The sequence below is a fragment of the Protobothrops mucrosquamatus genome, unplaced genomic scaffold, assembly GCF_001527695.2.
Source record: "Protobothrops mucrosquamatus isolate PMUCROS unplaced genomic scaffold, P.Mucros_1.0 scaffold863, whole genome shotgun sequence".
In the NCBI taxonomy this organism is placed as follows: domain Eukaryota; kingdom Metazoa; phylum Chordata; class Lepidosauria; order Squamata; family Viperidae; genus Protobothrops; species Protobothrops mucrosquamatus.
Genome location: NW_015387118.1, coordinates 272,660 through 296,135, shown reverse-complemented (window position 1 = coordinate 296,135; position 23,476 = coordinate 272,660). Strand labels below are relative to the sequence as shown.

General features: G+C 35.8%; 1 protein-coding gene across 1 annotated transcript; it reads left to right on the top strand.

Annotated features, from left to right (window-relative positions):
- The first annotated feature begins 647 nt into the window (after nucleotides 1–647).
- SNX4 (sorting nexin 4) lies at nucleotides 648–23,083 on the top strand. The gene is made up of 13 exons (XM_015819132.1): nucleotides 648–763; nucleotides 2,708–2,846; nucleotides 3,978–4,127; nucleotides 6,104–6,151; nucleotides 7,537–7,592; nucleotides 9,606–9,678; nucleotides 12,089–12,150; nucleotides 14,392–14,457; nucleotides 16,137–16,226; nucleotides 18,355–18,454; nucleotides 19,905–20,050; nucleotides 20,955–21,069; nucleotides 21,392–23,083. The coding sequence occupies exons 1-13, from the start codon at nucleotides 648–650 to the stop codon at nucleotides 21,437–21,439; spliced, it is 1,209 nt and encodes a 402-aa protein (XP_015674618.1). The 3' UTR covers nucleotides 21,440–23,083.
- The last annotated feature ends 393 nt before the right edge of the window (nucleotides 23,084–23,476 follow it).

Genomic DNA, 23,476 nt, shown 5'->3' with positions numbered 1-23,476 from the left:
GTTTCTCTTAATTAGTTGGGAGTGCTGGTCTGACTAAAGGAGTACATGAAACCTGATATTCCAGTTGTGATTAAATGCTTGAGATTAAGTGAATCTCCCACTTTAAGTAGGAGGATTAAGATAACTTTGCCTCTTTAAACAAATTAATGGGAAAAACTAGCCTTCTTCCAGGTGAATAACAATTTGATACAACTGTTACCATGACATGCATTGCAACACCTTATGTTTTCCTGCACTGTTTGTCTAATGCAGGGGTAGGCAACCTCGGCTCTTTTATGACTCGTGGACTTCAACTCCCAGAATTCCTGAGCCAGCTTGGCTGGCTCAGGAATTCTGGGAGTTGAAGTCCACAAGTCATAAAAGAGCCGAGGTTGCCTACCCCTGGTCTAATGGATAAACTAATCAGATAGGACAGCCACTTTTCACTGACTTGTGTGAAAAGTATTGTTATAATACAAGTATTATTGCAAAGATTAAAATATAATATATGCATTGTAAATTGATATTACTGTCATCACTTACAACCAGCTACACCTGATTCTGCTTTTTAAGAGCCAGCGATTTGATACGTGACGGCAGCAAAATGTTTAATAAATATAGAGCAACAGCTGTAATGCTTACAGATTTTTTTTCTTTCTTAAAAGATCATGGAAGATTGTTTATTGAAAAAAATAGAAATCAGCATTGCAGAAGCAGAGAAGAGGACAGGACGGAATGCTATGAACATGCAGGAAACTTATACTGCATACCTCGTTGAAACAAGGTAAGTTAAAATCAAAATAAAGTTAACCGTTACATTAATTTTTTACTATTAGTTTGAAAATTATTTTCAATCCATTTTATGGTTTATGTGGTTTTTCCATTCTGTCTTAGTAAGCTCAGGAACAAGTAGAATTGCTTGGATACTGTTTTGTTCTCAATTTTGGAGCCATGTTCTTAAAGAATCATACTTGTTAAGATAACCTATGCATAAAGAAAAGAAAGGTAACTTATACAGTACATAAGAAAAGAGCTGACTCCGTTCTTACTGTTGTGAAATCTCTTAAAAATAAAAGCAGTTCATTGGCTGGGATAGTGTGGCTCATAAATTCTTCAGATCAAGCAGATTGTCCATAGTATGGGTGAACTGGTGGTTCACTATTTTCCAACAGTATTAGATTAGTGCTTCAGTTGTGGCTCAAACTAAGGTTGCATAACAAATATAATATTTTTATTTATTTTATTTATATTTCATGTTTCTAGACTGCCCATCACCCTCAAAGTGGAGCTCTGGGTGATGTACAGTATAATCAACATATAAAACAGTATATAAAGTTACTATTAGAATATTAACATTAAGATTAAAAATTAAAATTACAAAATTATAATATTTCATAGAAATAAAAAATTCCAAGATGGCCATTTAACAATGATTAATAAAGGTGGAAGGAGGGCTCTTATGGCACCTGCCAACCCCACGATTGTGCCCCACTCATGCAAGGCTGCAGAGCCAAGTTTTGACCCCTTTACAGAAAGCCAGGAGAATGGGGGGCTCTGTCTCACCTCGGGGGGGAAGGGTGATCCCTAAAGTAGGGGCAGCAGCAGAGAAGGCTGTCTTCCTAGACCAGGGGTAGGCAACCTTGGCTCTTTTATGACTCGTGGACTTCAACTCCCAGAATTGGCTGGCTCAGGAATTCTGGGAGTTGAAGTCCACGAGTCATAAAAGAGCCAAAGTTGCCTACCCCTGTCCTAGACCCTGTGAGTTGGGCCAAGAAAGAGTGACTGGCTGTTTTTTCATACCTAGAATTCACGGTCTCCCAGGATTCTAGCCTGGGAGCCTTAACCACTAGGCTTAATGAATTAATTAAAAGGTGAACTTTCTTTTTTCTTTTCAATAACTATTTTTCCTGGCATTTATTTAATGAATAAAGAAAATGTAATCAAGCTGTTGATGATATTATAGGCTAATTCTGCAGCAGTATGAATTAAATACTAGCGTGAGGACAACGGCTGGGGAGGTCTACTTCTATTAGGTGTTTGTGATCATATGTGAGAAAAAATGTCAGCTGGGAATGTCTGCTATCTGTTCATGTGCATGCACACCTTTAAAAAGAACATTAGACGATTTGAACTGACTGGGAATAGCTGTATGTTTTCTAGGACCACTTGTACAATAGATAATGATACTAAGATTTGCCACCTAATCCATTACAACCTACAAATTTCTTATTTACTGAAGATATTTTTGGGGGAAAATTAGCCATCTCCCATGCATGTTATGGGATGGGGTGGAAGACATCTCACTGTGGTTGTATGGTGTTTGTATGCTGCTACACATCACCTTAGGAATTTCAAATAAAACAATGTTTTTGGATACTTAAACTTACAATATTTTTCTGTTACAGTTTACAGTTGTTTTGCTGATAGAAGAATACACTATCATTTTTTTCCTCAAACACTGATAGAAGCATCTTAAAGTATTTTATTAGCTTATATTATTTTGCTAACTAATTAGCATTCTTGAATTAAATTAAATTAGTAATTTAAAGCTAATTAATGAAGCACATATCAAACATACAGTAGGCAAAAGTTAAAATACATGGTTAGTATCTGCTTTGTTAGTTTTTCTGACATTCAGGTGAATTTCTCCATCTCCATCTTTTTTGTATCTTGAACTAAACTAGATATTCTACTGATTTTCACTTGATCTTATCATGATGTTGTTTAGGTCTGTGGAGTCAATGGGTGAAGGACAATGTTCCCCTCCAGACTCTCTTTGGAGGCGATACAGTGAATTTGAATTGTTGAGAAATTACTTGCTAGTGAACTATCCACATATCATTGTACCACCTTTGCCAGAAAAAAGGGTAAGACTCTTTTCCAGTTTTAGCTCATTCTGTATGGTCATTTCTTTTAACACATTATTCATACTTGGACTTACTGAAGTTCATGCCTCTATGATGACATACCAAAACATTATTTGGGGTTCAAGAGCAATTCTTGGCTTATAATTTTATCACATGTGCAATCTTTACCCCATAAGGCTGCAAATACAGCCTTCAATTTATGTAAGAAATGTTTAAAGTTTAAAAAAATAGGAGACATGAGTAAGAGCTGAGCTTGTGTAGCTTTTAAAAAAAATAATCTAGTGCTTCATTGTAAATTTATGCAAATCATATAAAATGGCTAACACACTGTATGTGTCATTTGGAGTGAGAAAATTTAGACTACCATATTTACCTGACAGGAAATGGTTTTTTTCCATGAAATAATGGGAAAGGGGCGGTCCATCTTCCAAAATTATTCTGCAGCTTAAGAGAAGCTTTTTATGTGATGAATTGTAAGTCTATTTGTAGAATGTGAACAGGATTTTTCATACAGTTCCTGTGCTGTAACTTCACCACCTCCAACCAACTTTCTTCCTGCTTTCCTTCCAGCGAAGCTGCCTCTTATTGTTAGCAAATTTCCATCCTGCTCTTTTGATGTTCTTTTTTGTGTTTTGGCTAGAAAGACAGAGAAAAAAGTATGCCTAATTGCTTACATGCTTTTTTTGTGTCAGAGTGCAGATAGGAGAAAACAGTTGATATATGCAGATGAGGAATGAAATAATTTTATAAACAAGGTACCTAATATTACAAGCAATTAATTTGAACCAATAATACTAATTCTTATTTTCCTCCTCTTTTGGAGACAGTATGGTTTCTGGCAAGTATACAGCCACACATGGGTGCAAAAATACTCATGTGTATGAATATTATTTCTCTTATGGGTGATAGACACCTCCAGATTATTATTCCAGCTAGTGCTCACATCTATTATCCGTAAGTTGATAAAACAGTTGCTCACTGTTTTGTCTTCTCTTCCTTTTAAAGGATCATCTTAAATTCAGGGTTGTTTTCTTGTCCAGGTAAATATTGTACAGTACTTTCAAAAAATGTGGATTACCTTAAAAGGATTATAAATATTTCATACTATTAACCTTCCTCCTTGTTTCATAGGCAGAATTTGTGTGGCATAAGCTCTCGGCAGATAACATGGATCCAGATTTTGTAGAGCGACGGAGGATTGGCTTGGAAAATTTTCTTTTGCGTGTGGCTTCACATCCGATTCTTTGCCAGGAAAAGATGTTTAATGCATTTTTAACCCAAGTATGTTGGTTGGATTTTGTAAAATATACTTATGCACCTTAATTCTAATTAATCAAATATGTATATACATTTGTGGTAGAAAGCTCTGAGGTTTCTTTCTCAAGTAGGGCTAAAAACTAACTGAAAAGTAGGACAGTTGATATTATTCAGATAGATGGAACAGCAGAACCAGTGTGAAAGAATTTGCTGTGTCTCTTCTTATTCTAATGCTCAGTAACTATAGAAATTAGAGTGTGCACATGTTAATCTACACACATCACATCTACAAATGGAAGTTTTCATGTTGCAAATTAATATTTTTAGATTTTTAAACCCTAGGTCAGGGGTCCCCAACCCCTGGTCCATGGACTGGTACCAGGCCTTGGTCAGTTAGGAACCGGGCTGCGGGGCTGGAGGCATGTGGCAAGTCTGCAGAGGTCTGGGAAGGGGCAGAAGAGTGGCAGGGCAGAAGCCATCTTGCTCAGTACATAGGTTCTTCAGCGGCTGCGCTTCCAAGTGGCTTGCAACATCTGAGCTTCGCGTCCTTCCTCCTTTTCATCCTCCTGCTTCTTGTGCTATCCCTTTTTCTGCCTCATCCTCTTCCTGCTTCCTCTTCTTCCTGCTACTTTTTCTTTCTCCTCTTCTTCCTCACTTTCCTCCTCTCCCCCTCCCGGCACCCCAGCTGGGCTTGTGCTCCCTTCTGCACAAGTCTCCAAGTTTGCAAGACAAGAGGGCTTCCCCAAAATCTCATTGGAGGGGGATCCTCCCCAAGGTATGTGTTTGTGAGAGTGCTTTCTCAAGGTGCAAATAGGGGCAGGGAGAAGCTACCTTTCACTTTAAGCACTGCATCTTCAAGGGAATCTTTCTCTCTCGTTTGCACCTTTTCTAAGACCGCTGAGTTTTTTGCTTTTGTTTTGATGATGCTCCAGATGCCTCATGTTTTGGCAATTTCCTGCCTGCTTTTCGTGGTTTAATTTGTTGTGTGTATTTGTGTGTGTGTGTGAGAGAGTGTGTGTTCACCCTCCTTTCTTCGTGCAGCTCTCAAGTTTGCAAGCCAAGAGCGATTCTACCAGACTTGCAATGGGGGAGGGGAGAAGCTACATTTCCCCTTAAGCACTGTGTCTCCAAGGGAATCCCTCTCTCATTTTCACCTTTTCCTTGGCTGCTGGGCTCGCACAGTGCAGAATTCTTTCTTTCTTTCTTTCTTTCTTTCTTTCTTTCTTTCTTTCTTTCTTTCTTTCTTTCTTTCTTTCTTTCTTTCTTTCTTTCTTTCTTTCTTTCTTTCCTTCCTTCCTTCCTTCCTTCCTTCCTTCTCTCTCTCTCTCTCTCTCTGATAAAAGATTTAAAAAAATTAAAAAGTATGTAAAATGATGGGAGCATCTACAAATCCTTTGAGAGATCTAGTGTATTCAGGAGTCTAATTACTTTTGTTTAATAAAAGAATATTAAACAAGTTAACAATGTTAATTTCTGTGTTAAGAGAAAAAGTATCTTAGAGTAGAAATAGCGTGTTCTTTTAAAACTGTAATCCTGTAAGCAAATAAACTCCTGCACTATTTATTGTATATACACAATACTACTTTTACAATCTTCCCTCTCCCAGACAGCAGCTATTGTTCTTGAAGTGATTTAATTATATAAAACATTCTATATTAATATATAAATTTGAGCATTGTATGGAAAAAATATAATTTTCTGTCTTCTCAGACAGCAGTAGAATTTGACAATTATCCATTTAAATTAACTGAATACAAATATGGCATTTGCTGGCACGGGATGTGATGATGCGACTAATGTAGGTGGATTCTAAAAGGCATATTTTAATGTGTAGGTTATCATTATTGTTAGGATTGTCAGATTAGTTTTGATCCTATGAGAATGGTTTAACTCTTGTTTATATGGTCTTGGGCCAATGCGTTATGAAGGACAGTGCTATAACAATCAGTGCATCATTAATAAAGCCTTGAAGTAATAATGAATATAATTTCTATTTCTAGGAAACTGGCTGGAAGGAAATGGTAAATGAAACAGGGTTTCAACTGAAGGTACGGTAATTACTTTATAATGTGCTATAATTATATATCCCAAATGATGTAATCATGTAAACTGACTTACTAATGAAGTTTTGTGCCAGAGTTTTATATTGTGTGCTAAAGTTCAGTCAGTTCCAATTCAAAATATTTTTCTATAATTACCTTTCATTTAGAAAATAAATGTTCTATATCCTTCTAATTATCTTCTGAAATATGTGTATCCACATATCCACATGGGTTAAATTGCTACTTAGAAAGAGAGCATTTGCACAAAAAATGCTAACTCTGCATACCTTACCATCTTCATAACCATAAATCACACTTGGAAAGGAGACATTTGCTATGATTGTGCAAGAAGCAGGGAAAGGAATATACAACTCTGTCCTAAGTGCCAAGCAACACATTAATCATGCATTTTTAAGAGATGGCTTAATGCTACCACAAATATTTTGAAAGATGCCTAGCATTATGTTGAAATATTCCAACATTATTGTTCTACTCTGAATTGGGATTTTATATTCCAGCTGCTGTTTCCTGCTTTTGTAGTTTAAAATATCTTTTTTTGTAGGAAACCAAAATAGATTTCTAATATAATTGCTTCTTGGAACATCTAAAACGCTGGCGTTGAAATTACTTGCTCTATAGTGAAAATACGTTATATAAATGTTTTATGAAAATACATTATATAAATGTTTTATAATGAGAGAATTAATGTGCTACATTGTAGTGTGGTATGATGACAATTGGAATGTTTGTGCTGCTTACAAGCAACATAATTATTGGTCTGCTTTAGCCCCTCATAATGTTTCATTTAGTGCATGAATCATGTGCCATTTTTTCCTATCTGCAGGGTATAGGTTTTTTTAATCATACATAATTTTATTAAGAATTTTAGTTATATTAGTAAAATACAATACATACTAAATTTAAAGACAGTATAATAGAAAGGAGTAGACATTGCAAGAAAAAAAGTAAAGAAGAAAGAAAAAAGAAATGAAGTGACTATCAACCTTTATTACAACAAGATTTAGTGCTTTCACCCTATCTAAGGTTATAAATAATTTTATCTCATAATTTTTTCCTACTGGATTTAAAAAAGATGCTTGTTAAAATCTTGAAAAACTTGGGGAAAAAGAAGAAATGAAGAGAAATATAATCGTGTGACAATATTTGAACAAACTAAAGATTAAGACCATCAGAAGTAAAAGGAAGAAATATAAAGTTGATTCATTTGATCTGGATTAAAATCTTATTTTTTTACTTCTAGCTTCCGTTTATGGATTTTGTGCTGCAAGTTAGTTTTGTAAAATGTTATGCTTCTGCAAGAATTATCACAATCACTTTAGGTTATGATTTTGTTTTTGTTTTTAATTTTTGTACATATGTTTCTCCAACAGGCAGATTCTAGGTTAAAAGCTCTTAATGCAACATTCAGAGTGAAAAATCCAGATAAGTAAGTGTGATGGGGCTTAAAAGCAATTATGATTATACTTATGTAACAATGGAACCCTGATTAAATTCAGTGGAATTTGTTTCTGAATGAAATCATAGAATAGTATTACTGTTTAAAGCAGTGGCCCTCAAACTTTTGGGCACCAGGGACCAGTTCTGTGGAGAAAGGTTTTTCCACAGACTGGAGGGTGTGTGGTTTTGTGTGCCGCCTGCATCCCGCTGATGGAGCTTCCCTTGTTTGCGCGGACTGGTTGCTGGCATGTCGCGGACTGATGCCGATCTATGGACCAGGGGTTGGGGACCCTTGGTTTAAAGGACTGCAATATATTTTAGGAGCTCCCTGTTTTAGTTTAACTTAGCATTCAGTGGATATCATAGCCAGTTAGATATTATAAGATTATTACAAAAAAAAATATCCCTTGTCATCCTTCTATAAAGTTTGTTGCTGAAAGGAGTAATCAAATTGTCCTGTTTTCTGTGAATCAAGAGTGGATATGCTGGATACTAAAAGATTTTGAACATTATTTTAGAACAGTAAGAACAGTATCATCCAGTTGCATATAAGCGAATTGTTGATCTGCACTCTCCCGCTGCAGTGCAGTGTCCATAGGAGCCACTCATCCATTTGTTTTCACCTGGGTCTTCAAGTGGTTCAAACCTGAACTTTCTCCAAACTCCTTAAATTGGCAAAATATTGCTGGCAGGAGTTGTCTTCCAATCCCCTTCTATCTTGGTAACCAACTGCTGAACCTACTCCAAATGATGGGGGTTTTTTTAGTCTCTGATGTCCAGGATAGGATGCAGTATTCCATATGGGGTCTAAGTAAGGAAGAATAGAGGTGAACAATTAGTCCCTTCAGTGTGGAACAAGTATGAGCTTGGCAGAACTAGATGAATAGATGTTGTTGAACTTTATAAGTGGTGTGGTGGCCTAATAGGGAAGGGAAGACGCTTACCTGCCACTCAGAAAACTAATCATCCTGTTGCCTCAACTCTACCCTGAATTAAGGAATTACAGGGTCATAAAAAGGGAGTTTTAGTAGCTGAACTTTCCCATTGTAACTATTGTGTACCTGTTTGAAAGTTTAATCATCTGATAGAGGAAGACTGATCCACATGTTCCTCCCGCCTAAATGGTCTATAATAAACTCCCATGATAATAACACTTTTGATTTATCTGTGAAACAATCTCAGAAAGATTTCTATGTCGTGATTCATGACTTTCTGCTCAAGCATATCCCTTCTGATTGAGTAGCATAGTAGCTCTTCCCTTTCTCTGGAGTCCATTCATTTGAAGAAGCTGTTGTAGCCTTCCAGGACTATATTCTAACGCTTACATTTGCTTGTACTTATTTTGCTGAAGTGCAGATGCACTTTGAAAGCAATCTTAAAACATACTAACTTGCTCAAACTAACTTTCTGTTATATTGATTAGAAAGGACACTGGTTCTGATCAAACTCCATTTCTTATATCACTTTGGAACAGCACTCAACTTTGGAAAAATATATTCAGAATCATTTGATGCTGAAATTGGCTGAGGTAGTTGTCTCATTAAAATATAATGAAGCCTGATTTGAAATACCACCCAAAGCATGTAATAAACATTATCCCTTGTTTCTAGAATATATCCTGGAGAGAGAATTATGATTTTTTCCCTCTTCATAGCCACAGGTTTTCTGTGAACATTGATAACTGGACCACTCAAACAAGTACACATCTCTCTTAAGTATGTGCATATTGTCTATTTTATATGACCAGTTTTGTTGTGTTTCCTAAACTCTAATTTTCAACAGAGGTTTTTTTGTTCATCATGTTCTTTGAGGAATAGGATGTATGGGTCAAGATTTACATTCTTTTTGTTGTATCTACCCATTTTCATGTATCTTCTAAGGGGTTGAGTGGAGTTTGTCTCTGAGATGTCAGACTTTTATTCGGAACTTTTGTCTTGGCATGGAGAGAAGAAGTTTGTGTTTCCCATTGTTAATAATGTATTCCACCATGTTGTATTTCTAGGAGATTTACAGAACTTAAGCACTATAGTGATGAGCTGCAGTCTGTCATATCGCATCTTCTAAGAGTCAGAGCTGTAAGTGTTTTCATCTTTGGATTCTGATGAAAATAATGTAAGTCAGCACGTCTTAATGTGCAAAACATGGGATCATTTGTTTCTTTGTATGAAACTGATTGAATCAAATAAGCCCTTGCTCTACATACAAGAAATTATATGGATGATTTGAAATGATAGGGACATATGTAGTGAGGTAATCAATATGAGACGTAGCTTTCTAGGGGAGCTGTGAAAAAAGAAGTTGTATTTGGGCTCTTTGTGTTTAAGCTCTTCAACTAGCAGTGTATGTGGATGGTTTCATGTTTAGGAACTGGAATTAATTACTTCTGTGCCTTAAGGCTATTTCTGGGTTTAATGGTAGCACTTGGTATCATCAGTCTAAACACTAAAATATACATTTTTAATCTGTTTTCTCTGTATGTCACCTATCATTGGCTTCAGGTTAATAATATTTATACATTTTATTATTTATTAATAGAACACTCCATTTATCTTGAAAGCAAGCCTGACTTCATAACTGGCCTTTTTTTCTTGCCAAAATTAACACTCATCAGAATATTAGAAGAAAAAAAACTCCTCAGAACTGTTTCTGAAAAATCAGCTTGCAGATAGAAATTATATCTCAGATCTAATCTCTCCCAATCCAAGGCTATGAGATATGGGGTTACGAGTATATTTTTAAAAAACTGAAGAAGTCATTTTATAAATGTTCTGATGCTTAAGTTAGTGTCCATGGTATATTCTGGTATGCAGTGAGGGGGAAATTATTGGATCCCCCGTTGATTTTGTACGTTTGCCCACTGACAACAAATGATCAGTCTATAATTTTAATGGTAGGTTTATTTTAACAGTGAGAGACAGAATAACAACAAAAACATCTAGAAAAAACGCATTTCAAAAAAGTTATAAATTGATTTGCATTTTAATGAGTGAAATAAGTATTTGACCCCTTCACAAAACATGATGTTGATGCCAAAGAGCTCGATTTTGGTCTCATCTGACCACAATACTTTCACCCAGTTCTTCTCTGAATCATTCAGATGTTCATTGGCAAACTTCGGACGTGCCTATACATGTGTTTTGTTGAGCAAGGGGACCTTGCGGGCACTGCAGGATTTCAGTCCTTCACGGCGTAGTGTGTTACCAATTGTTTTCTTGGTAACTATTGTCCCAACTGCCTTGAGATCATTGACAAGCTCCTTCTGTGTAGTTCTGGGCTGATTCCTCACAGTTCTCATGATCATTAAAACTCCACAAGGTGAGATCTTGCATGGAGCTTCAGACCGAGGGAGATTGACAGTTATGTGTTTCTTCCATTTGCGAATCATCGCACCAATGTTGTCACCTTCTCACCAAGCTGCTTGGTGATAGTCTTGTAGCCCATTCCAGCCTTATGTAAGTCTACACTCTTGACCCTGACATCCTTGGACAGCTCTTTGGTCTTGGCCACGGTGGAGAGTTTGGAATCTGAATGATTGCTTCTGTGGACAGGTGTCTTTTATACAGGTAACAAGCTGAGATTAGAAGCACTCCCTTTAAGATGGGTGTCAAACTGCTGGCCCATGGGCCGGACGCGTCACAACGAAACCGCGCCCACCCCATTGCCGGCAATGGGAAAAAAGCTCCGATACGTCGCGCGACGTCACATGATGTCGTGAGTTTGACATGTCTGCTTTAAGAGAGTGCTCCTAATCTCAGCTCGTTACCTGTATAAAAGACACCGGAGACCCAGAATCTTGCTGATTGATAGGGGATCAAATACTTATTTCACTCGTTAAAATGAAAATCAATTTATAACTTTTTTGAAATGCGTTCTTCTGGATTTTTGTCGTTATTCTGTCTCTCATTGTTAAACCTACCATTAAAATTATAGACTGATCATTTCTTGGTCAGTGGGCAAACATGAGGGGATCAAATAATTTTTCCCCTCACTGTCTATTCCGATGAACCAAAACGCAAAATGGGTTCAGTGTGCTTGAGTAGTGCTTAAAGGGGAAAAAAGACTAGGAAGTCTCCTTCCATTCCGTCATTTTATTTATTACTTGTACAAATCCATTTATCCTTGTATAAATTCAATTATATCTTGTACAAATTAATATTCTCAAATTGTTCTGAGCAGCTTATTCTCTGTGCCCGCATAAAATTATGCAGGCGGCAATATAAAAGTTTTAAACAGTATGTTTAAACTGTTCAGTGTTTTCTGCTCAGCACTAATAAGGAGTCTGATTCCAATAACAATTTGTTCCACAATAAAGGATTCATTTTGGAAAAAGCAAAATTTAGCATCAGTGTAAACACAGCCGTTTTTGTTTTCTCCAATAGTAAGCTAACTCTAAAGAGATAATTTCAAAAATCTTGAATGTTTTTAAAAATATTTTTCTGACATGGGAGAAATATGTTTACCTAAATACAGTTTCTACTTTTTTAGAGAGTGGCAGATCGTTTATATGGTGTATATAAAGTCCACGGGAATTACGGGAGAGTGTTCAGGTAAGACATGAGAACACACTTTATTTGTAAAATCATTCCTTTATATTTTGAAGATTGATACCCAACTTTTTAATGTTATGTGAGCATTTGAAATGATTGAAGCAATAAAAAGCCAAAATTTGAAAATCATAGACGAGCCATTAAGAAAATATGAAATGGTGTTGGAGTAGTTATAATAATAATAATAATGATAAAGTTGGAAGGGACCTCGGAGGTCATCTAGTCCAACCTCCTGCTCAGGCAGGAAACCCTATACCATTTCGGACAAATGGCTGTCCAGTCTCTTCTTAAAAACTTCCAGTGTTGGCGCATTCACCGCTTCTGGAGGCAGGTTGTTCCATGGGTTAATTGTTCTAACTGTCAGGAACAGGTAACAAAATATTATTCCTTGCCACCTTCATAGTGTTTTCTAACTACAGTAATGGACCATAATTGTGAATCAGAAATGAGAACATCAAGCGTTGGAAAAGTTGTACTTTCACAGACTGATGGAATTGGGCCAGTTGGCTTCTGCCTTGCCTGGTTTCCCTAGAGAAAAAGCTTCAGCCTCTTAGTGGTTTTTTGTGGCGTGGCCGTGGGCAGAGATCAGATGGCTAGTAAGCATAGGCCAAAGTCAGTTTCCTGGGTTAGAGAGCTCTATATCCTGGGCTGTATACCAAAGATAACCATTTTGTGTAGGCTACTTTGGTTTAATTGGAACATGAATAGTCTCTCTCCCTCTCTCCTCCTCCTCTTTATGCCTGCTATTTTCATTTAAAATAAAAATGTAACTTAAATTGGGATTTGTTTTTCTGCCAGTAGAAATTGCTGAAAAGCAGTATTTGAGACTGTTTGCTGTGCTGGCAGTTTGTTACTGAGAGTATGAAATGCAGTTACTCACGGAAAGAGGAAAAAAAAGTTAAGAATTTCATATTTGTCTGCTTATAAAGAGCCCCAGCCCAGCTGCATCTGTATATTTGAGATTCCCTGCTCTTAATCATGTAAAGCAGGGGTATCAAACTCGCAACGTTACGTGACATGCCTGACATATCATGACTTTTTTTCCATTGCCAGCAATGGGGTGCGCACGGTTTCGCTATGACGCATCTGGCCCGTGGGCCAGCAGTTTCACACCCCTGATATAAAGGGAAAGGGGGGGAAAAACAAAAAAAAAAGAGAAAAACTGTCAAAAGAACAATGGGCATTTTTTTTTGAAACAATGACCAACATTGGTAACATCATTATTAATGTTTAAACTTCTATTGAGATTTTTACTTACTTTTAGTTATTAACCCAGTTCTGTACATTTAATTAAATAATTTTTATTATTTTTGCAAATCCTTTGCTTATTTGCTGATATTTTGTTCTTTATCCATTATATTTTCCTACCTTTGCCCTGTTATATAGCTAATCTATTTTTTAAATGCTTTAATTGATGAATTATTAATTTTTTTTAAAAAAAAAAGTTTCACTGCTCTTCTTGCCTCCAGCCACCTTGTAAAGAAGCAAGAAGAGTCTGTTAAGTCACCTATGTTTGTCTTGTTCAAAATCTGTCTGGGTCAGAATAAAGCTACCTGTATTAGTTCATTTTAAAACATTTATTAACTTGAATCTATGACAGCTGTATGTAAAGCTATTTTATTGCATCCTGCATTTTTGCATATGAAGTGATTTGCTCTCTTCTCTGCCAGAAAGCGGGGGTGGGTGGGTGATGTAGCAGAGTGTTATTTCTGGACATAAACTATTTAATACCTAAAAAGAACAAGTGGCACCAATATAATTGTGCAGATACGTTGTTTTTAGTTATGTCTTTAGGTGTGTATGGTTTAAATGCCAAGATAGTATGCATAATTCTTCAGTGTGATGGTAATTTGACACTCTTTCTGGGTGGTCTCTTACCATCTGGGTAGAGCGCCTAGTAATTTTCTAGGCCAATAATTGTGGCCTTTCAGATGTTACTGATGTATTACTCACGGCATCCTTTACTATGTACTATCCTAGCTTGCAAGCAGCTTTGATCATTCAAAAATTCCCTGACTTGCCCCTTGTCTAATGAAATGGAGAAGTACCTATTTCATTTTAGAATTTTAAGTTATTAAAGTATTAGACGATATATTGCAAGTAAACCCAAAGCAAACTTTTTTCTGTTTTAGTGATCTCAAAAGGTATTGTGAAATTTTTATTTTTATTTTACATAGGTGTTGCCAAAATAAGGAAGTAGAATGTGCAATGTTGTTTCTTATTTAACTCTTTTTCTTTTAGTGAATGGAGTGCAATAGAGAGAGAGATGGGGGATGGGCTTCAGAGTGCTGGTCATCACATGGATGTGTAAGTATTGGCTATATTAGAGTTGATGGAAGCCAGATGAGCACATTAAGGTGGGGGGGGGGAGGGGAGAGTGGCAGTGTGGGCTGTGCTGTATTTCATGGGCTCTTAGGTTGGGGCTGTTTTAAAATCTGTTGCATTAAGTAGCCCAAAGAGTCCCTGGTGACTTAAAGGGATTTCTTTTATATTATTATTTTGAAACTATAGAAGAGGCTGGTTCTGTTCCAAGGTTTCCTTTAAGTTTCCATGCCAGAAAGTTGTAGAATAAAGTTGTAGAATGTAATGCAGACCTGATGTTTTTCATTTACTTGATAGCAGTAGCTTTACTCTATTATATAGATGCTATGTAACTACAAATTTGTTTCCTAAATATTCATTTTATTTGATATTTTAATTTGGGGAGATATAGACTACTATGGCAGTAAAAGGAGCTTTTTTTCAGAAAACTGTGAGCGTAACATAGGGCTCACTTGGCAGTTTGCTGCATTTATAGACTTTATTCTTGGCCTATATTGCAAGAGGTTTTTTTTAATGCCCAAGGGCTTGCTTTTCCTGATTGGTCATTGAGGAAGATAATTCCACAGCACTGTCAACATTAATGGTGACTCTTCTGCAAAATACCATTTTCCATTAGGAAATTATGGGGCTTCTGGAATCATCCTACTATTGTTGCATCAAAATAACCATCATGAGGGATAGGCTTTGTATTATATATTGCTTCAGTCAGGGCTGAGGTGATCCTAGAAGACAATGAAGAAATGATGAAACAAACCACAACTGGCAACAAATTGAGACGCTATTTCTAATTGGCCAAATGCAATCCTCTTCCTGGCCACACCATAATATACATACATACATACATGTTAAGAATACTAGTGAAAATACGACTCTTGGGAATATCCATTTGTTAAAATAATGATCACCAAGAGAATACTTAAACAGAGTTTAATTAATCAACCTAGCTTTCGTCAAAATACATATGACATCGTCAGGGTTAAAAGGCAAGTAAAAAGGGGGACTTATATACCGTTATCAAACGTCCTGTTATCAAGCGTCTGCTTCCTATATATATATAGGAAGTTTTTCAGACAGACCGGTCTGATTGAGTACACCGTAACATTTTTAACTGCTATACTGCAGTTTTTCTTTTTACAATATCTTTTACCATGCAGCCCCCAACTAGGGGCATTAAGCAGGCTCAAGAAAAAGACATTTGGAGTTATATATATATATATTTATTATCTTGAGTTTGGTGCACCCTGTCGGCCCAAATATGGGAGAAATATTTGATCACTATGTATGCCCTCTTTGATCATGGCTAAGTGGCATAAATAAATACGAATTGTCTTTTAGTTTTGTTTTTGTTTATGGTTTAACTGCCAGTCCTGTAACTATTTTTCTTGAATATTTTCCTCTATTACAATAAAACTTTTTTTTGAGCAAGAAATGTTTGCCCACTACAAAATTTATATTTTACTGTAGTAATTACTGGAAAGGTTTTCAAAACTGAGACATTGTATCTTCTGTATCAGTTTTGGTTCTATCTTTGAAGAAGATACATGCTTTTACTAAGTCATTTTAATTAGGCCTAATGAAAATATTTTTAAATAAATATCGCTGCAATGTTGATCAAGTTTGGGGAATGCGAGTTGGTTTTTCTGGTATTCTTTTTTTCCTGCCAGGTATGCAGCTTCTATTGATGATATACTAGAGGAAGAAGAACACTATGCAGATCAGCTGAAAGAATACCTCTTTTATGCAGAAGCTCTTCGGTAAGCATATTAATACATCTGCCGTAATTTTTCTGATAAAGTTTAAAGCATTGCAGTTTACTCATTTGTAAACAGTTAAAAGTGAATGATCAGAATGGGCATGCAGGAAACTCGGAAGCACTTGCTTTGAAATAATTTATCAGATAGCCTTGCTTCTTGATTTTTGCATAGCATGGGAATTATGATGACTCCTGTAATAAGTGCACTAGGCAAAAAATAAAATAAAAGAACCTATCTTGAGTTTTTATACTGAGGCTGACAATGACAGGCTCAAATTATGCTCCTGCTATGTTTTGAAGAGATTTGTGTTGGTTTTTTTTGGGGGGGGGAGGCAATTCTTTACAACTGACTGGAATTACAGTAATGGTTTGCAGGTGTTTTGCAAAGTTATTACAGAATTTTAAGAACCTGGGATTTAGTAAATATTTCGCCTTTCTGACAGCTGTGTTGCAGTGTTTGTCCAAATATTTAAAGTAAGTTGAACCTATGTGCAAAGCGGCCTTGAAATCAAGATTATCAGGATATAAGAGGGTCAGGAATTGTTCATGGAATGAACCAGGCAGAGTGGCTATAGCAGCGGTTCTCAACCTATGGGCCGCGACCCCATTTGGGGTTGATCGACCATTTCACGGGGGCCGCCAAGCAAGGCTGTCCGCCATTTTTTTCCCCTTTTCCGGTGGGTGCCTTACCCTCCCTTGAGCTGGGCCAGCTGGTGGTCGGCCTGCTCCGTCTCTGCCGCTTGCCAGCTACGCCTCAGCCAGCGCAGGGGGCGGAACCATGCATGCGCGGCACTCCCGGGCAGGGAAAGTCCTCGACTTACGACCGGTTGGGTAGTCCTCGACTTACGACCAGTTTAGTCCTCGACTTACGACCGGTTTAGTCCTCGACTTACGACCGGTTGGGGGTCACGGCATTAAAAAGGTTGAGAACCACTGGGCTATAGGAAAGCAGGGGAAGGAGAATGTAAGGTGTTCAGAAGATGTAGGATAAATTAGGCCAACAGGATATCCAATATTTGGAGATGGAAGGGAGATTGTTGGAAGACCAAGTATGGACAGGCTGATATGGTCATGTGGAAGACATGGAGAAAGGACCTGCCTTATTCACAGCTTAAAATAAGTGTACAGTTGCTTTGGGATTTGGCTTCTTCTGAAACTGGAACAATCAATGATGCCCCAGGTTTTATTTCTGCTGAAATATGCCTAGCCAGAAATGACTCCAGAATATACAGGCTGTGAAGATTTGTTTTGAGTTTAAGCTAAAATGCAACATGGTGTGGAAATTATGTTTTCTTTATAAGCTTGAAATAGGCTTATAGTTTTGAGTAAAGGGGTACTTTTGATCCTAATGCTTCTGATTTTTTTGGTCACTTCTGTGTTGAAATGTGTTATTTTTGCATACCTACAATGCCGAATATTCTATAAAATAAATTTTTTTTTGCTTAATCTAACATTGGGACAAAAGCAGCTCTCAAAGGAGATGATTAAAGTTTGTTTGGAATGAAACATTTAAAATCTTATTTTTAAAAATAAAATAGCTCTTTGTGTTAAAAAGAGGGTCACTTTTCTTTCTATGGACATTCATATGATTAAGGACTTTAGTTTTCTCTATGAAATAAAGACTCCATTGAATAAGTTCTCTATTGCAGACAGTTCCCTTTCACATGGATTAGAGCAGTGATTCTTAAACTTTTTGCTTTCAGGATCCCTTTCCACTTTTAAAAATTATGGAGGTTCCCCAAAGAGCATTTGTTTGTATGGGTTATATTTATTGATATTTATCACATTAAAAGTTAAAATGCACCTTCATAGAATATTTCTTTATTGAATCACATAAAATAACAGTATTAAATCCATTAGATATTAACATAAAACATTTTTCATAAACTATTTTTAACAAAGTAATAAGAAAGGTGATATTGTTTTAAATGTTTACAAATATCTTCAATATTTGGCAAATTTTGATTGTGTGGACCCGTGAGGGTCTTGGGAGACCCCCGGTAATCCGTGAATCACACTTTAAGTGCTAGACTGGGACTAGAAAATTCATTCTTACTGCTTCGGAATGTACATAGATTTGGATTAATGAGTAGAATGTTTCATTTATATTTTTTATTGGCTATTTTCAGGACAGTTTGCAGGAAGCATGAACTGCTGCAGTATGAGTTTGAAATGGTTGCTCAGGATCTCCTATCGAAGAAACAGCAGTGTGAGGAATTGGCAACAGGTGTAAGTTTGGCTCTGTCTATCCATCCCTTCATCTACCCACTTTATTTTCTAAAGTCTAAAATTAGAGTCATATTCTTAACAAACATGGCATTAACATATAGCTTGCTCAGACGAGGTTCATGAAGTTCTCTTTCTCTATGTATCCATGTGTGTGTGTTTTATGAGTATCAGCAAAGCAATTATATGAAGTATATGCATGTTGTACACTTCTATAATGCATTTCACAGTGATTAATACTATTCATCAATAGAAGTCTGTTTCTTGACTAAGTGTTTCATATGCTGTTGAATAAGATGCAGGATTTTTGTAATCTTGCAACAGGAATCTTTTTAGATATTTTAAGAAAGTATAGAACAGTCTTGTATGTTCAAGAACATGGAAGACACTCAATGAATTTTGATAAAAAGTGTGCTGTATAGTTCATGTGATACAGCTCTTCTTAATAACTTATTATACATGCGTTCAGCTGTATAATAATATGATATATACCATGATGTAATAGATTCCGTGTTTGGTAAACAAGTGCATAAAGGCAAGGTAGATTTTACATGCTGATGAGAATGGTCTTTTGAATAGGGCAGAAGGGAAGGAAGATATTTGGCTAGAAATTTATCAACATTTTTGATGGTTGAAAGGACAGAACTAAAAAAAATTAATTCCACTATTAAGTATTGGCAACAAAATTAAGTTCTATATATGCCATAGTTCAAAATTAAGTTGTGCATACAGTTTGACGTTCTTTATTCTATAACAGTACATTTTATAATGATAATTATTGTTGCTTTGGAAGAATCTGATGCTGTTCTAAAAGTGATTCAGCTTAAAATATGCTATAAACAATTCTGCTGAGCATATTCTGTGCCACCCCTGCCTTTTTCCTTGTCTCTCCCTGGTTTTTGACTTCAGTACTCTTCGCTGCAACTAGAATATTTCATGGTGAACTGAGCAATCCAAATATGGAATAAGGATATGGAACATAAGGTGCAGCATGTTCTTGATTGATCTATTTATAGTTTGGAAAATAACCTGAGTTGTGCTTTCAATCACGAATACAAAATAGGAACTTAAATGCTTTATTTTCAATTCAGTAATCTGGACTGGGCAAATCTTGCTTCCTTTTGGACTGGGGTATGAAGCTGATCCAGATGTGATATTGTCATCCCATAAATTGATAGAGTTGATTTGATGATATGGCTGGCTAGATGTCATTGCTTTGTCATTGCTCCTTGGGTGCCCTTCCTGAAGCTGTACAGTCAACTGGAAGAGGAAAAGGGAGACTATTGTACTTCAGAATTTTTATCTGGGATAAAAATAAAGGCTTTTATCTTTAGTAAATATTTTAAAGCAATGGCTGATATAAACATTTTCCATGCAAAAATTTGGATGCCTTGTTTTTCTAGAAGGTAGTCAAGTACTTCTTAAAATTGCCTGATTATTATACTTCTTTCAGACGGTAAGAACATTCTCCTTGAAAGGAATGACCAGCAAACTTTTTGGCCAGGAGACACCTGATCAAAGAGAAGCAAAAATAAAGGTTCTAGAAGAACAGATACATGATGGAGAAGAACAGCTTAAAGCAAAGAACTTAGAGAGCCGGTAACCATTGCTTCTGCCAAAGCGTATATACTGCAAGTGATCATTTTATGGGTGTCCTTGTATATGTTCCAGGTGCTCATGAATATCCCATTATTGGCAAAAACAACTCTGTACAAACCGTTTTGTACATCCTGTAATACAAACTATGAAGGTTGAGGCTATTGGACTATTCCATGGTTAGCAAGTTTTATACCTTGGTTATAGTGAAATTTTAGTTCTGTTAAACTTGAGGTATGTTGAACAATAACTCCCTGGAGACTTATTGCTCAATTCTTTGAAATTATGACATTGCTGGTTAAATGAAACATTTTGTTCTGTCATATTTACTTTTCTTACTGTTGCCCCTTCCCACTTATATAATAATTATGATTAAATCTAAAGTTATATTAGTTCAGTAATATTATTGTATATATTTATATGTACCTTTTATTAATTTAGTGGATTTGTTTTTTTAAAGTTTAAGTGCATTCATTCCAAACCATAGAAGTATTAAACATTTCTTTGAGAGATTAAGATTTCAAGCAATAATTTGCCAAGAATACTCCTACAAACTAATGAAACAACTCTAGCAATAAGAAAAGCATGTGTTACGATTTTGTTTTATTTTAAATGTACTTATATAGCTCCAAATGTTCAAGTCAATATGTTATATTGATTGCAAAACTGAAATGAAATGGAGATTCTAAAATGGAAATAAAACGGCTAAGGAAATGGAGATCTTGAGCAGATGGTAATGTTGCATGAAATGGATATATAAGAAATTGCAATTAATAGACCAGAAAATAGCAAGCATTTGGAGAATCACTATCTTGTTCGAATATATGAATAAACTCATGTCATCAGCCCATTTACCTGGGGATGGTCTTATGCTAAGGTGTTCCTTGTTTGCTCTAATTTATTTCAGAGACTTCATGAAAGGTGCTTGGGCTGATATTGAACGCTTCAAGGAGCAAAAGAACCATGATTTAAAGGAGGCACTGATCAGCTATGCTGTGATGCAGATCAGTATGTGCAAAAAGGTAAGTCTGACAGAGAAGGATTTTCAAAAAAAGAACCAGAATATGAAATATTAAAATATGAGGTTTTAGCCTAAATTAATGAAAACCTCAAGAGAGCCCTTGTATTTTTTATAGTAGGCTTCTGGCATCTGTGTTTCATTCCTTGAGGATGGAGAACATTCTGTTCATGTTGAGTGCAAGAATGGTTCCATCATGACATAGAAAAAATTGGTAATTTTAATAGAAATTAATACATTGGTATGTTGCTAAGTTAATCACTTGTCTACTTGAATGCTTAATTCAAATACGGATATTTCCTTTTCTGTCTGTTTTGTTATTCCAGGGAATTCAGGTTTGGACAAATGCAAAAGAATGTTTCAGCAAGATGTGACCCAGGAAACACTGTCCTTCTTGGCAAAATGCTGGAGAACCGAAGCACAAATGCATGAACATGGATGCTAAGTTGCCTCATTTACTATATCATGGAATTAGTGTGTTGATAAAAATAGGGCACAAAGAAACGGTCTCTATTTCTTGATGGCCACCTTGTGGCTTGTTTTGCATGCAGTAGCAAACTGAACTTTGTAATTCTGTTTTGAGATAAGGCTATAGGAAAGATCCAGGCTGGCTCCATTGATCCCATTAATCAAACTATTCACCGTACTATAAATCTGTACACTATGTAAATCATTTCAAAGTGCCCCTTCTTTAAATGTTACAGAACAGTAAACACTGTAACCTACACTGTAAACATATGCTGATGAAGATTATTTCTTTCTTTGTTTTACAAATATAGTGGTACAAAACTAAATCCCCCCCCCAGTAATATTCCACAATATCATATGTCGCACATCTCAGATTGTACTCCATCCCACAAAACTCCCTAAACTTTGTAACAAAGGTTTTGGATATTCATTTGTTATATATCAGGGATGTTTCTGAGCTCACAATTTAAAGCCAATAGGAATTCCTTATAGATGTTTTCCATTTGCCAGCTCAAAACCTCATACAGCTACTATCATTGATCTCAGTAAACATGTTTAATATAAACTTTACATTTATTCAGTATCCCTGAGCTTAAAGCATTTGATTCTTGGTTGGTTTTTAATAGAAAAACATCCCCTTTTTGAATACTTGAGAACACCAATATGAAATCAAATAGGCTTTATTTGCAATATGAACACGAATTGCTTATACATGTCTTTGCCTTGATTTTGTATAATGTACATTTATCTAGATTTCTTTGAAAAGGAGGTGTATAGGATGCATTGTCATCTTTACAATGTGTTCAAAAAGCAAGATCTTTTTTGCTAGCTTTATATTTCTTATTCCCAGCTGTCAGAAAGCGCTAATGCTCCTTGGCTGCTTTTTTCATAATGATATTTAAGCGATTAATATGGAATGAAACCATACTTAACTGTGAATCTTCATTGAAAAATCATGGTACTCATTTTGTCAAGCATGATTTAATTAGTTTACAGTACACATACTAGAAAGTACTTAATCTGTTTCTTTCCTCGAATCAGACCTACTTTACTAAGGCCATTATGAAATAATACTTGCAGATAACTTTTTTGGCTTATCATGTAACCTATGATCTTTTTAAATGATTAATTGTAATTACATATTTATTTCAAAAGAAAGTCTAGTATATTAAGGTAAATCAGCACATTGTTCCATTTCAGAGAAGTGTAAAATATAGTCCCCCAACTGATAAAACTTTTACATTCCAGAAACAATAAGCAGCTACAAACGTAGACTTTTATAGTAGACTTTTAGAGTAGTTGTGCCTTAATTTAATATCAGTAGGCACTCGGAGTCAATATTTTCCATGCACTTGATCTTCCTAGTGCCTTCCTTCTCTTATCCTTCTTTCATAAGCTGTATAAAATAAATGTATTAGTATGTCTTTTGCTAACTGTATTGAGTTTTGAGAAGGGATCAAAAGGTTTGTGCCAAATATATTTAATAAAACTACCCTTTATTATGTTTTGTTTTTCACATTGAATTGGATTCTCTTTAATTTGACTTTTTTGTTAATATGCTTTATAAAAAGCATATTATTGATTTGTAATTACTCATTTTCTGTCATTTCAAAATCTAGTATTTTTCTTTAGAAAGATTTTCAAGTATTTGTTTCTGTTCAGTGAGGGTTCATATTCCTACAGATTTCAAGAAGAGGGTTCTGATTGACATTTGCAGTGATTAAAAAATGTTTTAAAATCTCTGCTTACTGAAGCACAGTAGAAAGTTCTTGTAAGATTTTACCACTATCTGAGGTTTCTCTCCAGCCAATTTCGTCTAGTACACTATGCAGTTTGAGGATATGATTATAGCAAGCAGGCTTCCCAACATTTTATGAATAAGTGATATCTGGTCCACTCAGTAGAAAACCTTAGGCAAAGCTCGCAGAGGTGAGCTTATTTGG